The sequence below is a fragment of the Nelumbo nucifera genome, chromosome 1 (assembly GCF_055504915.1).
Source record: "Nelumbo nucifera cultivar China Antique chromosome 1, China Antique-T2T, whole genome shotgun sequence".
NCBI lineage: Eukaryota > Viridiplantae > Streptophyta > Magnoliopsida > Proteales > Nelumbonaceae > Nelumbo > Nelumbo nucifera.
This window is the reverse complement of record NC_142649.1, coordinates 40,860,851-40,878,546: the sequence shown is the minus strand read 5'-3', so window position 1 is coordinate 40,878,546 and position 17,696 is coordinate 40,860,851. Positions and strand designations below refer to the sequence as shown.

General features: G+C 38.9%; 1 protein-coding gene across 7 annotated transcripts in view; it reads left to right on the top strand.

The window, feature by feature from the left end:
• Positions 1–17,696, top strand: part of LOC104590676 (uncharacterized) — a 46,764-nt gene that overhangs the window by 3,585 nt on the left and 25,483 nt on the right. For all 7 annotated transcript variants that reach the window (XR_016081306.1, XR_016081305.1, XM_088896539.1 and 4 more), the window contains exons 2-3: positions 10,784–10,875; positions 10,989–11,689. Coding sequence is in view for 5 of the 7 variants with exons in the window: in XM_088896539.1 (XP_088752665.1) it covers positions 10,784–10,875; positions 10,989–11,689 (793 nt within the window). In the remaining 2 variants the exon portion in view is untranslated. The remainder of the gene's footprint in view (positions 1–10,783; positions 10,876–10,988; positions 11,690–17,696) is intronic.

Sequence of the window (17,696 nt, the reverse complement as noted above, 5' to 3'; positions counted from 1 at the left end):
GCCGAGTAGAGGGTTTTCTACCAATCACACAAAACCACAACGACTGCACTCATTGGAGGCATGGAAACCCCCAGAAGGAGAAAACGACTAGTCCTTTTCTTTCCTTTTGGAAAACTCTCTAGTTATCAATGAGAAATCTACAAAACCCTAGAAAAGAATGCGTAGAATAGAGAAAAAAAAGGAGGCAACTGATCTGAACTGATTAACCTGGCTCTGATACTATGATAAAACTCAGATTAGATGTTCATATAAGTTCAGATTAGAAGAAAGAGAAGAAGGAGAAGAAGAAGGAGAAAAGGTCACAGCCGAACTAGAGAGAAAAATTCAAATTCCTCTAGTCGGCCCTTCTTTTATTTATACTCTTCCAAGCTATACAAGAATTACCATTGTGCCCTTACTTAAGTGAGAGCCACATCAGCTGAACAACTCATATATAACTAAACATAAAAGGACTATACTACCCTTGTACAGCCGACTCTAACATTTTGGATAGTAGAATCTAGACTTTGGTAAGGAGTGTCTCCGTTACGTGTGCTTCCTTCTTCAAGCTCCTTTGTTCTTCTCCATCCCCTTGGAGTTTCCCGGTAAAGGAAATCTGGTCTAGGCCCATTCCCCCCATAATTTCTGCCTTTTATTGGGAAGTATATCATGGTAAGATTAACACTGTGGACAATCTGCAGAAGAAGAGACCTCTTTTATGCTTGAACGCAAACTGGCGCACAATGTGTAGAATACAGAACGAGAACTGTTACCATTTGCTAATATCTTGTTCCTTTGCCACAGATGTGTGGAATTGGGTTTTTTCTTTACTTGGCTGCAGGTGGGACCTGATCTCAAATGTAAATATGCTCTTTGACCCGTCAATTTTTGGATGGCCAACGAAGAGAGGGAAGCTTATGTGGAAATGCATAAGAGCTACTACGGTATGGACCTTATGGGAGGAAAGGAATATGAGGATCTTCCATGAGAAAGAAAGAGTCCTGAGGAAGTTAAGGAATGCATACTAACAAGATCCATCCTATGGCTGAAAACATCAGAACTGTTTGTAGATTTTTCCTTCAATGACATTCGGAGGAGTTGGGTAGCGGTAGCATTAATAGCGTCAAAGAAATCCAGACTACAATTTTGCTGGCACTAGTCGAGGTAACCCAGGGCCTTCTGGAATTGGTGGAATCTTGAGGGATAGGAACAACAACATCATCACTTTATTCTCAGGCCCAGTAGGAGTGGGTGACTCAATAAGAGCTGAATTACTAGCAATTGTACAAGGTTTACATATTGCAAGCCAACATGGAGTGGAAAATCTGGTAGTTGAAGGAGATTCCAAGGTAATAGTTAGTTGGTTGCAGAATCCAGACACTGTCACTTGGGGCTACGGAGATCTTCTGAGTAAATTTAAATGGTTCACAAGAAGTATGACAATCAATTTCCAATGTCAGTAGATCAGTTAATGCTTTGTTAGATTCTTTGGCTAAGCAAAGGGTTTCTCGGGCTTCTTTGTATTGGGCTAATCTATAATTTCATAGTGTTTGGGTCTTTACTCATACCTTTGGGGAGGTAGCATCTCGTGCCTCCTCCAAGACTGGTTGTACTTCCTTTTTTATCTCTTTAATAAAATTGCCTAATCATTCATAAGAAAACAAGAATGGGTTTTTGGATCAATGGGGTCAATTGCCTAATCATTCATAAAAAAAAAAAAAGAATCTTTAGAGGTCACTTCACTGGTGCTTGAGGACATGTTGAACTTATTGCAACTCAGCACAAGTTCTTCTTAAAGAAGATGAGGAATAAACACTCTTAACAGCTCACAACAAGGGCGTAACAGTCCAAGGACAGTGTCTTAACTGTTAACAGTTCCAGAGCTAGTTTAGATGTGATTGTAGAGCCTTGCACCGCAACCTTTCTGCTGTCAACAGCCCAGAAGAAAATTTCCTGGACTGTTACTTGACTGTCCAGCTTCTAGACCTGCACAAACAGGTCTCTCTAGTAGTCGTGGTAGACTACTCCCAGCAGCATGATCTCCACTAGCTCATGGACAACTAGCTTAGGGCGTCCTTGGTCAAATACCCAGTAGAAAGGTACTGAAATAAAAAATCTGTAAAAGAAAAGAATATATCTTGAAGAAGAAGAGAAGAAAGGAGAAAAGGAAGAGGAGATTTGAGAGAGAAAAGAGAGCAATAATGCTGGCTGCTCTCTTCACTATTATTTATAGTCTAAAATAATAAAGAGTACAAAGACCAATATGCCCTTATAGGGTGGCTAACACATAAAACAGCATAAAACAATAAAAATAACTGCTCAAAAAGGACCCAACAAGAGTGCTGTGGTCCCCACTTCCTATCTAAATAATAAATAATCAAAAACTACCACTATGGGCTACACAGTTTGTCTAAAACCTCAACACTCCCCCTCAAGTTGGTAGTAAATGTCACACATCCCCAACTTGCGTAGATTGTATTCAAGCTTGTTCTTTGCAACCCCTTTGGTGAAAACATCAACTAATTGTAGTTCAGAGGAGACATAAGGTAAGCAGACTTCTCCAATTGTCACCCTTTCTCTCATGAAGTGCCTATCAACCTCAATGTGTTTAGTCCTATCATGCTGAATTGGATTGTAGGCAATATTGATTGCAACTTGGTTGTTACAATTTAACATCATGAGCTCCTCAGCTTTAATTCCAATCTCACTCAGTAGAGATCTCACCCGAAGTTGTTCTGAAACACCCTGAGCCATAGATTTATATGCAACCTCTGCACTTGATCTAGCTACAACTAATTGTTTTTTACTCTTCCATGAGACCAAGTTTCCTCCCACAAAGGTGCATACCCCTGATGTAGATCTCCTGTCATCTAAGCAACTTGCCCAATCTATATCTATGTAGGACTCCAATTTTAAATTTTCATGGTTTGAGAAAAGAATCCCTCTGCTAGAATGCTTCTTCAGGTATGCAAGTATCATCTCAATCTCCTTTAGATCATTTATGTAACAACTATTATCATCTACATATACAATCAATACTGACAAGAGTGCCTCTCTCATTTTTACAAAGAGAGTATGATCGGATTGAGTCTGTGTGTACCCAAAACGGATAAGTGCTCCTTTGAACCAGTCAAACCACGCTCTAGGTGACTATTTCAAATCATATAGTGATTTCTTCAGCCTGCAAACTTTTCCCTTACCAACATTCTCATAAAAACCAACTAGAATGTCCATATGTACCTCCTTTTGCAAATCACCATTAAGGAAAGCATTTTTAACATTAAGTTGGAATAGAGGGCATGAATAGGTAGCTGCTTGGGATAAGAGAATCTGAATTGATCTCATCTTAGCAACTGGTGCAAAAGTCTCTAGGTAATCAATACCATAGGTCTATGTATACCATGCAACCAACCTTGCCTTGTACCTCTCTATGCTGCCATCAGCCCTATACTTTACGGTGAATATGAATTTGCATCCGATTGTCTCTTTGTCTACAGGAAGATCAACTATTTCCCATGTATGATTTTTAACCAAGGCTTCCATTTCTTCTTGCATAGTTAGTTTCCACTCAGATTTGGAGAGAGCCTCACTAACATTCTTGGGTATAGACACAAAATCCAAGGAAGAAAGGAAAGCATTGTAGGAGAGATGGTGGGAAATGCAATGGGAAGATCAAGATCAGAGGGATCAACTGCCACAACAATGTTAGGTACAAAAACATCATTATTAGGGGAAATAACAGGCTTAGGCTCAAGCTCAAGGGAAATACCTGGAATTGTATTAGTTGAACTTGGGATCTCAGATGGACTGGCGGAGAGTGGTGCAGGTTCTTCTATCTGAGCATGTGTGGAGTCAACCCTCTTCTAGTGGTGTTGATAGGCTTGTGAGGCTGGCCATAGTGGATCAGGTAATGGGACTGTAGTTGTTGATAGGGGTGGATTCGAGCTAAGCCGAATAGCTAGCTATTTGAGCTTGGCTCGCCAAGGTAGTACGAGGTTCGAGCTCGATTTGAGCTAGAACCTTGAGCTTGAGCTCGACTCAAGTCAAAAGCTCGTAAGCTCGAGCTCGACTTGAGAAAAATGTTTCATAAAAATAAAAAATTATATATAAAAAATATTTTTTATTTGATATTTAAAAAATTAAGAATTATAATAATTAGTTATTATTATATATAAAAATAAAAATATTATATATATAACATTTTTATTATATATATTATTTTCTATAATTTTATTATAGAAAATAGGTTGATGGTGAAATAGGTTGATGGTGAAATATGTGGATCAGATGAACAAATGACACCGGAAGAGGGACAAGTTGTGAGTTCTCCTCCCCAAAACACTCCCCTTGAGGAGAACCACTCAAGAGAAAGAAAGTAGACTCAAAAAAGGTAACATCCATAGTAACAAACCTACTCCCTGACATTGGATCATAACAACAATATCCCTTTTAGTTTTGAGCATACCCAAGGAAAACACATTTCTTGGCCTTAGAATCCAATTTCTTGCGATGAGGACCAAGAATGTGAACAAAGGAGACACACCAAAAAACTCTCAAAGGTATATGAAATATCTACCCATCTGGAAAAAACAAACTGAAAGGTACCTTAAACCCTAAAGTATGTGAAGGAACACGGTTAATCAGATGCACAACTGTGAGAACTGCATCCCCCCCAAAACAAATAGTAACTGAGGCACACACCATAAGGCTCCTTGCCACCTCCACAATATGTCTGTTCTTCCTCTCTGCTACCCCATTCTATTGTGGTGTGTATGCACAACTACTCTGATGAATCACACCATGCTCCAAAAAGTATGAGGAATTGAGGACAAGTCATTCTCAAAGTACTCTCTAGCATTATCTAATTTGGAGACTTTAGTCCTCACTCCAAATTGTGTGAGAACCATCTGGTGGAACCGTCTCACCAAAATGGGTACTTCATCACGTGATCTCATCAGATATATCCAAGAATACCGTGTGTAATCATCCACAAACAAGAGAAAATAACAATAACACCCATGGAATAACACCCATGGAAGAAATGTGATCAGTATGAACAATATCAAAAGCAAAGAAGCTTCTTTTATTACTTGGTTTTAAAGAATGTCTACAATGCTTTACCAACTGGTAGCTTTCACATTCCAAACTAGACAACTGAACAGACTTAAGCAACTTTGGAAACAAAACCTTAATGAAATGAAAGAAAAATGACCCAAACGATTATGCCGGAGCATAATTTGACTCATTGATTTTGATCCACTACTATTGCTACTACTAACATGATGGCTCTGATGTTTCGGAATCTCATCCAAAAGGTAGACTCCATTCACCTCATGACCACTCCCAATCGTTCTCTTTGATTCCAGATCCTGTAAAACACAATTACTAGGAAAAAAGGTCATTGAGCAGTTCAAAATTTTTATTAGAGAGCTTATTGAAAGAAGTTTAGTATGGAGTTTAGGGACATGTAAGACAGAGGATAAAGTAATGTCATTAGTCACTCTAACTGCCCCTTTCCAGCAATGGGAATATGGGAACCATCTGCTGTGGAGACACTTATTTCTACCAGAGCACAATTGGTAAGAACTAAAGAGGGTAGATATATTGGTCATGTGCTCAGATGCTCCTGAGTCTATAATCTAGGGAGGTCCCTCCTTACCTGAGGTGGATACATGATTTGCAACTGCATATGAATTACTTGTTAGACAGTGTATGCCCTTAGCTCCAATCAGAATGATGTACATTATGACATTTAATGTAAATGAATAAAGTACATATTTGATTCATGTTATCATGGTGTGTTTCTGTGTAATACCCTTAAATTGGACACATATGAGACTCGTGTTAGTTTAGAATCTTCATAGCCATTGGATAGATCTGGGGAGATTTATCCTACCAAGGCTGACACTGATGTGCCGCCAAGTTGGTTGGGGTGGCTTGTCTCAACTGCCAGGGTGAGACCTGAGGTACATGCAGTGTAGGTTTTCTTGAAACCCTGAACCAGACCAGAATTCCAGTATTGCCCTGGACCTTGGTGATAGATGGGCAAAACTGTAATGTTACACCTGACCCCTAGACTCGATTATGATACTGCACTAGGTGTCAGATTGGACTGTCTTTGATATGCCAATCAGTAAGATCCTTAGAGGGGGTCAAAACCTGGGTATGTTGGGACAGCCCGAGAATTCATCTGAGTGGGTGATCATAGTGACAGGATCAGCCCCTTTGTCGGACAAAGTGAATGATCGGGGATGCACTTTCTCTGATGGAAACCAAAACTGCCGGCAGTCGATTTCAACCGTTGAAATTTGTTTGCAAAATATATTTATATAGAGATATACATATATATATATTATGGTTTCAAAATGTTTGCAAAAAGGTTTTAATTCCCGGGATCCATGTGAGTAGAGAGTGCAACACTGTACCTTGCAGCCGAGGGAGAGGTCCTCTCTTGTCAGGCAGTGTTTGATCATTATGGGCTGAGAGGTTAAATGCAAGACCATTGAGGGTAATACCTGATGGGCTAATCTTGCATCTGCCCACAGTCCTTAGGTTTTTATAAGGTGGCTTGACCAAGGGACCATTTAGTGTAAATGTTGGGCCCATTAAGAGCCCATGGTGATGGACTCAGGGGTTCACTGTCTCCTACAGTGAATTCGGCCAGGCCTTGTAACAGAGGTTGGGCTGAACTCATTTGGCTGATGTGTAGATCATTGTTTGGGTCTCACGCAATACAAGGATGTCCAACTGGGCAGCAGTTTGGAGGGTAAGTGAGCACATAGGCTTAATGGGCCTAAAGCCCAATTCGAACTGGCTTAATGAGATTAATTAAAGAGGGGCGGTTCTGGGATTTAGATCAGCAAATAGAATAAGGGATTGTTCCTATCCACTCAGAGAGTCCATATCCAAATAGAGATTTGGATAAGGAAACTCTTAATTAGATTAGGAGGGCTGATCTTTATCTATAGATAAGATAAGGGATTATCTTTATCTCTTAAAGAGAGTCCAGATTCAAATACAAGATTTGGATTAGGAAACTCCTAATGGGATTAGGAGAACCTCTCTTTAAGGCTATAAATAGAGGAGCAGGGTGAACCTCCAGTTCATCCATCAATCTACTGATTTAAGAGAGAGGACAACATACAATTTGACTGCTTCTGTCTTCTGTTCTTGCTCTCTCCTTCTCCTGCCGCCATACCAGTTCGATCTCCACCTGTGGGAGTGATCAAGAAGTGTTATTGATATTACCTTTTGGCAGAAAAGGTAATCAGAAGTTGTGCTCACTAGCCCTCCATCAGATAACTCTTAATTAGATTAGGAGGGCTGATCTTTATCTATAGATAAGATAAGGGATTATCTTTATCTTTTAAAGAGAGTCCAGATTCAAATACAAGATTTGGATTAGGAAATTCCTAATGGGATTAGGAGAACCTCTCTTTAAGGCTATAAATAGAGGAGCAGGGTGAACCTCCAGTTCATCCATCAATCTACTGATTTAAGAGAGAGGACAACATACAATTTGACTGCTTCTGTCTTCTGTTCTTGCTCTCTCCTTCTCCTGCCGCCATACCAGTTCGATCTCCACCTGTGGGAGTGATCAAGAAGTGTTCTTGATATTACCTTTTGGTAGAAAAGGTAATCAGAAGTTGTGCTCACTAGCCCTCCATCAGATTCTTGCTAAAGAGCCATCCTGCTGATTCTGCTTCATCCTGCGCCGTGTCATCTTCGGTGGAAGCAGTCTTTGGATATTTCCTTGGGTGTGAACACCTTCATTGGAGGTTATTGTTACTTCGTATCAGGTATAACCCTCCACTCCTTTTTTGGTTTCAGATCTGGTCTGGTTTGGGTTCCAGATTGATCATTGAAAATGCAATTTTCTAAAATAGGGAATGTGATTCCCACATGGGAGAGAGACAAATTTTTGAAATTTCGCCCTACCTTCCTGTAGGGTTCGGCCATCTATATGATGGATCTCTCTATCCCTTCACTACTTGTATGAGCAAAGGAAGTAGTATGGTTGTCTTCTGCACTGTTCTGCCCATCTGAAGAACTAGAGTTGGCTGAATCCTTCTTACTCATAAGCTGTCCATACTTTTCAAATTCAATCCTCACTGTTGCTACTCAATGGACTCCAGATCAGCCTGGGAGAGGGGTTCTGAAGGATCTCCTATAATTGCCACATTTGCATTTCCATTCTTGTTCTTGATCCGAGCTGGTACGAGATGAGAGTAAAGCTTCCAATAGGTGTCTCCATTTGGCTTAGATTTAACTGTACTAACCATAGTTGACTGATCATTCCCAAGCTGTCTCAACATGACATTCCTCCTCCTCTCCTCCCAGAGACAGGCATAAGCTTGAGAAAGAGTCACACTTTCTCTAGAAAGGAGTTGCCTGGCAATGTCGAATTCAGGGTTCAGCCTAGCCAAGAACTCAAAAACCCTATTCTTCTCTACCAACCCCTAATAGGTTGCTGCATCCTTCATACTCTCACAAAGCACAGTTTCTAAGTGGTCGATCTCCTGCCAAAGAGTTTTCAGCATGGAGAAATAGGTGGCAAGAAGTCTATCTCCCTATTTTGTACTAATCACAGGATTCCTTAATTGATAGGCTCTAGCTACATTTGTTTCTGGGAATAGGTTTCAGTCACTCCATCCCAAATCTCCTTTGCAGTATTAGCCCACAAAAAATTTTTACCAATGTGAGGTAACATAGAGTTACACAGCCAAGTCATCAACATGTAATTCTCCTGTACCCACCGGGAAGGATCTGTATCGGGTTTCTTTAACTCCCCAATGATGTACCCTAGTTTTCCATGAGCACCAATGGCCATGTTGGCTGATTGTGCCCATTTTAGATAATTTTTACCATCAAACTTCACTGTAGTAATAATTCCAGACCAAAAAATATCACTACTACCTCCAACACCCAGACCCATGTTACAGGTGGACTTCTACTCGGCACTCCAACTCTCCATTTTACTTAAAATAGTTCAAAAGTAGAAAAAAATTAGGTAGAGAGCCTCTAAGGTCAAATTGATCTCTCACACAAAGGTAACAAACCTTTCCGGAAGAAGAAAATCCTATACAAAGAGAAATCTTTCTCCCACTATCTCCCACTAGAGAGAAAATTGAATCGGCCATTTCAAAAGGCCCAAAAAATTCTAGAAACCTAACCTCCACCTATAGAATACCTAGAGAAGTCCAACAATACCTGAGTGCCCAAGATCAGATCAAAATTGAAGAGTCCAACATGACTAGGACTCTTCCTTGCACTCTAGTTCTTCCTGGTTTTGATGCCAAAACATAGATCACCCTCCTAATGACTAGATCACACCAGCAAATCCAAGAACTGGGCAATCTAAAGTAGATCAGTCAATTCTTTATCTCCTCATTCAATCGGCTGATCTAGGACTGCATGAAAAAATTTCAAGAAACCCTAAACTTGCTCTGATACCAAGTAGAAAGGTGCTGAAATAAAAAAATCTGTAAAAGAAAAGAATATTTCTTGAAGAAGAAGAGAAGAAGGAGAAAAGGAAGAAAAGAGATTTGAGAGAGAAAAGAGAGCAATAATACTGGCCGCCCTTTTCACTATTATTTATAGTCTGAAATAATAGAGTACAAAGACCAATATGCCCTTATAGGGCGGCTAACACATAAAACAGCATAAAATAATTAAAATAACTGCTCAAAAAGGACCCAATAAGAGTGTTGTGGTTCTCACTTCCTATCTAAACAATAAATAATAAAAAAGTACCACTATAGACTACACAATTTGTCTAAAACCTCAACAAACCCCAAGGAAAAACCTAGAGAGTTGCAACCAGAACTAGAAAGAAAAAGCAACCTGAAAGTCAAGATAAGGGGAGCGAACAGTATAAACTAGGGCAGGATTATTGCTCTGATGCCACAAAGATTCAAACCCTAGTTTAGAGAAGAGAAGAGAGTTTGAAAGAAAGAATGGGCGTCCTTACTCTCTTCCAGCCCCTTATTGATATATAAATGAGGGTTTTACAATAATACATGCATGGACAGGTATGCCCCTGCTTAGGTGGCAGCAAAAATACATGAGAACAGAACATAAAAGACCAACATAAGCCCAAGCCCATTACATACCCAATAAAACAAGTACATAATAGACAATAATAGGCTCAAGCCCATGCGATTAAGACCCAGAACAAATATTATCCTTATGCCCCTACTTAAAGTTACAATATATTTAGCCAATAAAAAGAAAGAAAGAAAAGACTCCTATGCCATTGCCGTCTGAACTGTTTACACATCAATAAGGTCTAGTTTCTAAGACACATCTAATCTAAGGAGATGTGCTACAATGTGTTTAGTTGTGTAGCCCGTGTTGTAAAAACGTGTTTGGAATAAGTTGGTATAAAGCAATGCAACCTCAAATTAAGGGTGAAGTCAACAGAATTTTAAATTTAAATGAAATAAAAACCAAATAAGTGTGGAAAACATTTTCATATTTAATCAACAAGATCACAAGTAGGTGAAGTAGGTAAACATGGGGCAAATAGATCTTCATTGTACTGGGCAGAATTGTAACTAATTGCTGGAGATTGCAGTTTAGATGTCCCTCTGCAATCTTTATCTATTGTAACTGAAATTCTCTGTTATTAATGAAAATTTTTGCTGATCGAAAAAAAAAACAAGATCGCAAGTAGGTTTATCAAAAAAAAAGATCACAAGCAGGTTGAGCATAGTTCATTTAGTGTTCTTTACACTAATTTCATAGTACGGGATTCTAACATAATGCTTAGTTCATATCTGCAAATGAAATTTCTTTGATGTAGGATGACCGTAAGGTTGTGATGAAACGACAAACAGAGCTTGGTGGAACTTTTTCTGTAGCAAGTTGGATACTTTTTGTTGGCTTATTTGCTGCGTAAGTGATTGATGCCATTTTTTTTCTACGTGACAGTTATGTCTTACAGCACTTTGTCTTTTGTTTATGTAAACTAAGTTGATATTGACTTGGTTCTTTCGGTCTTTTCACAGGTTGCTTTACCAGATTATTTCCAAAAGATCTGTTGAGGTGCATAATGTTAAGGCAACAAATGCACCCGATTTACTCTCCATTAATAATGACATGGAATTTAATATAACTACCATTTCTAGTATGAGCTGCTCTCACTTGCGTGGCCTTGGTACACTAATATCAGGGAATCCAGGCTCCATTGACTTTAAAGTTTCTCCTTTGTCAATCTTTGCAAACTATTCATGCCACAACACTAGCCAAGGACCAACCATAAATCTCAAGTGCAACAGTTGCCAGATCATTCCTGATAACATATACATTTCATGGCAGTTTGTTGATCTTCCAAATGACCCTGCCACTGCAGTGGGTTTTCAATTTAATCTTACAGCAAAGGGCCATGGTGATAACAAACATGTGAGTTTTGTCAGTGGCATACTGAAGAATGGAAGCAACATAGATTATAGGCCAGTTACATTCCGAGGGGCAGATGTAAATATCTTGAAGTTCCATTTATTTCCCCGAGTGTATCATAATATACATGATTTGAAGCTCCTCCAGCCTCTATTTCATGAATTTCTCCCTGGTTCAAATTTTTTTGAGAAAAGTCAGCTTGAAGCCTCTCTACAAAGTTCTGAAAATGGATTAATCAATACCACGCTATATGTCAATTTTCTTTCCTCTTACATCATTGAGATTGACAATCAAAATATTCTTGGGCCTGGTAAGAGAATTTCCTCACTGTGATCTTAATTCTTTTCCATTTAACCAAAGTTAACTTTTTCATTTTTGTTTTCTTGCTTTAGTCATATTACTTCCTCTATGAGTCTTTGTTGTAGGATTTGCATTTCTTTTCTCCATTGATGAACACTATATGATTATTACTATTAGTTTTTTCATTTATGGTTATTTTTTTTTTTGAGATGAGGGACCATTGCTTGGTGTAATGGTAAAATCTTGGGCTGACAAGCATGAGAACAGGGGTTCAAGTCTAAGAATGGACACTTTCTGTAAAAAAAGGCCAAAGGTTAGGTGCATATCCTATTCATCCCTCCTAAGACCCTAGATTACTGGGTAATGACCTTTTTGTGAGGTGTATACCAAATAGTTATGTACAATGTTTTAAGACGTGGAGGCATTCCACTACATAGAGGCGTGAGGCGTAGTTCAGAACATAAGAGGCGTAAGCCTCCCGAACACAAGGAGACGGAAGCCTCCTTAAGAGGAGGGGAGTGAGGAAGAAGAAGAAGAGGAAGGGGGGATCCCATTTTTCTTTATTTTTAATAAAAATCTTTTATATTAAGAAGAACAAAGATGCATAACACTAATTGAGGGACCACTTTCTTTTCTCTTATCTTTTCTTCCCTTCCCTCTCCTTTTCTCTCTCTCTTTTTTTTCTTCTCTTTCTTTCTTTCTTTTTCTTTCCCTTCCCTTCCCTTTCCTTTCCTTTCCTTTCCTTTTTTTCTTTTTTTTTTCTTTTTTTTTTCTGTCTTTTTATATGAGGTGTGCATGAGGCGTATGAGGCGTACGCCTCAGAGGTGTCAGTGGGAGCACCTTGCCTAGAGGCGCGCCTCCAGGTGTACGCCTCCCACACCTTTTAAAACACTGGTTATGTAGCCAACCCATTATAGTTAGGATAAGACTTGGATGATGGTGATGAAATAAAAGATTGATTATTTAAAATATTAAGAAGACATTACTGATGTTTGCATCTGAGATGTGCCGCACACAGGTAGGGCACATTTTAAGGAATGTGTTTCACTTGAATATAGGCAACACTACTTTCGGAAGGTGTTTGCCTGAGCTGAGGATCAGGAATATCAAAGGGTTGGGTCTGTACAAGTTTGGACCAATCCAAACTTAAATTGACTAAATGGAGTAGGGTTGTGAACCTGACCTTATCCATTCTGTGAAAAATCATCTATTATTAGTGATGGCTATACTTACATCTTTTTTCAATGTCTCTATCTCCAATGGATTGGGCACATGTTGCAGTCCTAACACAAAACCCGATTAAGACTAACCTGAATCCAACCTGACCCACTGACATCCCTACTGAGGAGCAAGGTAACCTGGGCAAGTTCCTTGTGTAAGCTTTTTTTTGGTTATTTTCTTGCATGCCGCTATGTGGTTTATACCTTTGTAATGGTCTATTAACTTCTAAGTGACCTTCTATTGTTGCTTGTGCATTAGTAAATGGTCTATGAACTTTTAGAAGAACAAAATCTAAGACCTTTTGAATACTTCTTGAAGCCCTGGATGTTGCAGATAGGATCTCAGAAGGCAAAATTTCCACTAAACAAGCAACCAGAATCTAACTAATTTTTCATTCCCAACCTTAGGGAGTGGAGAGTTGGGAGAGACAATTTTGTTGTTAATTATTTTGTCGTTTGCTGATGATGCCCTACTTATTTGCGAGGATATAGGAGAAGCAGGAGCATTAAATTTGAAGCTGTTGATTTCTTGTTTTGAGAGAGTATCAAAAAGTGAACTTAGGCAAGAGTTGCATTCTAGGTGTTAATATGGTTGAGCAGGAGCTTGAGAGAATAGCATCTGACTTTGGGCTATGTTGTCTCAGATTAGCCAATTAAATACTTAGGCTTACCACTAGGGGTAAACCCAAGGGCTAGAATCCTAGTCTCCATTGCAAATGAATTAGAGAAAGTGATGGACTTTTTGTGGGAGCTAGGAGATGAAAAGGAAGTAGTAAATTGAGAACTTGTGTGTAAAAGCAAAAGGGCAAGGGGTCTGGTGCTGTGCAATTTGAGGGTTAGAAACATGTTTCTGCTTGGGAAGTGGCTGTGGTGTTTCCCCTTGGAATTGGATAATTTGTGGCATAAAGTAATTGTAAACATACATGGCTTAGCTGGAAATGGGTGGGATGTTTGATTAACTGCTAGGGCTTTTCTTTCTTCTCCTTGGAAGGCTATTATGGATCAGTTGCCCCATTTCCTTCATTGCATTTGATATGATGCTGCTTGTGGCCAGAAGGTAGGGTTTTGGGAAGACATGTGGTGGGGTTGGAATTCTTTGAACAACTACTATCCTATTCTTTTTTTCTCTATTTCCAACTTTAAAAGCCAGCCTAATACTCTGTTAGGACCCACACAAGCCCAGGCCAGGTCGTCCAGCCCATGGAGCAGCAGACCGCATCGAACCAGCTCACAGGTGTGACCTTCCAGCTCTACTTGTTATGAATGTTAGGAGAATCACATAGTCATTGTGAAAGAATTGTGATCTAATCATTGGATGTATGGCCTTTAAATATCAAATTATCAAAGAGAATAATAAAACCTTTGCTTAATTTGCATTCTCTCCCTCATCTTTTTCTTCTTCTTAGGAAGCTGAGCTCCTTCGGAGTAGCATTTGAGTTGTGCAAAATTCAACAAAACTGGTATCAGCGCCGCAAACTAGAACGATGGAAATGGATGATTGAGTCTTAAGACTAGAGACTGATCTGAATCATGAGTTGTGCAAAGCCTTCTTGCAACCTCCAAGAATCAGCCGAAGGATCTTTCTGAACTTTCAGCCCTAAACAATTCTCATGTTGTTCGAAGAGAAGGAAAAAGAGAGAGAGAGAGAGAAGAAGAGTGAAGAGAGGAGAAAAGAAAGAAGGGTTCGGTGGTTAATGATCTGCCACTCCATACACTTCTTTATTTATAGCTTTAGGTTCCTTACAAGAATAGGAAATAAACAAAAAATAGAAATAATAAGGCCAGCCAGCCCAACTTAAAAGAAATTAGAAACTTCTAATAAAAGAAATTAGAAACTACTAATAAAAGAAATTAGAAACTACTAATATAAGAAATTAGAAACAATTAGGTGTGGGTATGAAACCACACACACTAGAGCCTGAGTGTGGGTATGGAACCCCACACTCGTGGCTAACCAACTATTCTTCAAACTCAGAAGGAGTTTTGCAGCACAGATATACTTAGGCTTCATGTCTTCAAGAGAATTGGGAGCAGTTGGGTCATGAACTCTTAGGGAAGCAAACAGTGTAGCTGACCAGTTGGCTTGACAGGGAGTAAATAGGAAAATCTTGTTTTGGAGTGCTATTTTGTAAAGTTGTAAATTCTCTATGGATAATGGTTAGGTAGCATTTTGTCACAACCTGACCTCTCCTGTTGGCTAAGTTGTGTGGAATTCATTTGGCCCTTCAAGCAAGTCAGCCAAACTCACACCCAAGGTCACTCTTGCTAGGCTGCTTAAGTGCAAAGGTCACCCAACCAAGGCACGGCAACACACCAAGTATTGTAGGGAAGAAAGATTGTGTTCACTAAGAGATTACACTACTCAAAGAATGCTTACAAAACTCGGATTGGCTACACATGAGGGAGGTGACCCCTGTGTATATGCTAGTACGCTACACCTCCATACAGAAGACTTTAGAACTATGTACAAACTTCCACCCATAGAATAGTCTAGAACCCCTTCTAGACCCATCCCCCTTCTACTTATTACTAGGATATTTTGGAGCTTGTCTAGATCCCTCTTGGCACCTGTAGGCAAGGTTTAAAATGTTGGTGGGTCTGTCATCCAAATATTAGAAACATGCTGGAAATGTCGGAAATATCATATGGAAATTTGTAAAAAATTATATACATGGTGGAAACATTACAAAATATGCAAAATATAGAATGATATTTTATGAAATAATAGAAGAAACATAGGTACACCTTTTTAAATTATTATCTTGTGCCAAATCATTAAACAAATTATGGACAAAAGGATATGTTTTGAAGTTGCCTTGTAAACCTTGAGATTCAGAGTTTCATGATAGAATAAGTTAAAGCAAAATTTAAACTTGTAGAAAATGTAAATGACTTTAATAGATCAACCAAATAATCTATTACATAAACAAAAACTAATGTTTAACTTCATGTTTGAAATGAACATTGAGCTAGCTTAAAGTAAATAATCATGTAAGCTAGGTGGCCAATAACATTGTTACTTCACATATCCACAATATTGTCACCAACTTGTGTTATAATACTATCTCTTGTACTCTACATAGTGCCGGTAGTGTTCACTGGGGAATATGTCGATTCCAGTAAAGTTTCATGTGGAAGTGGAAATGGAAATATGTCATGGAAACTCTCTCTTGTACTCCACATAGTGCTGTAGTGTTCATTTGGGAATAAACATACTGTTAAAGTTTCTTGTTGCTACCCATGGAAATGGAAATATGCTGTGGAAATATTAGGGAAATTAGGGACATTTTAATCCATGTGTGCTCTAGGATGATCCACAAATTTTTACAAGATTCCACAATCTTCCAGGGAGTTTTGGTCCATTAGAGATGCCTCTATAAGCTTTGGACTTGTCTAGAAGGCTTATGAAGCTTCCATTAAATCTCCAGGCCTTGCTCACTTTCTACAACACCATGACTATTTGCTAGCCTATGTTCCTGTATTTTTACTGTACATATTCTCCTTGTAAAATGAATTGTGACAGGATTGAATTGTTTAGTGCACTCAAATAGAGCAAAACTTCTAGAGGCCCCAATGTCCTAGGATTAGGAGTGCATGAATTCAAACATCACACTAGCTACTTGAAGTAATGCAACTAGGAGATGGAAAAATATTTTGAGAGTTTGACAGGATTGAATTGTTTAGTGCTTGAAAGTTGAAACACTATGGCTGTATTTGGCAAGACTGCAAATGCAGAATCATAGTGAATTTGCACTCCGTTGGGTTTTGCAGATGTTTGGAAAAATATGTTTTTGTAGTTTGTACTGAAAATGAAAGAAGATTTATTTTTTGCACACAAATAGAGCAAAGTTTGCTTTTGAAAAATGGAAGAAATCTTTATACTCAAAGTTGGTCAATGTAAAATAGGTTGGTTCCAGCCTTGAGATTTGTTTTTGCTCCCATCACAAACAAACAAGACACTGTAAATTAATGAGTGCAAAACTGATCCGGGTTTTCATTCTTCTATTTAAACAAATTTGTGTTCATATCAGAGCATTCACTTTTTGCACTCTTGCCAAACACAGCCTGTGGGACAATCCATATCTATAACAAATATATATTAATTTTTTCTTCCCTTCTTTTCTTTCTTTCTTTCTTTCTTTGTTCTTTTCTTGCTTGAAACATGGGTTCTGTTTCTATTCCTTCACCCATTTCCTCCTCATGATTTACTTATTTCATGGTTATTGTAAAACTTTAAACTTTGATTTTGTCTATGCCTTTGTTAGAGTCGACTAAAGAGGGGTATTCTTAGTCTTTTCCATCTAAGTAATGTATTAGTTATATGTCTCATGCATATACATGGGCGTTTCTGTCTTTGTATACTGTTTTGTTAAATTTAAATAGATGGTCGACTGGGTTAGACTCTTAGTCTTCTCAGTTCGACACTTCTCTCTTCTTCCTCTTCTCTCCCTTCTCTCTTTTCTATCTCTACTCTTAGTTTGACTGGACATCTTTCACATGGTATCAGAGACGATTACAGCTTCTATTGATCAGCTCTTTTCCCTCCCTCTTCTCTTTTTTTATTTTCGTTTTTTCTGGTGTGCGCAATCTGGAGTAGAAGACTGCGGCGAAACCCAGATATCTGCGGCAACCCCTAGGGTTTCGGTGGCTTGACTTCTGGTGACAGGGGGCGAGTGCAACAGTACGAGTGAAAAGAAAAAAAAAAACATTTTTTTTTTTGTGGACTGCTGTCACCATGCGTGATAGCCATGGTGGTCGAGTAGGTGCAGTCGTGGTGGTCTGAACCCTCTAATGAGC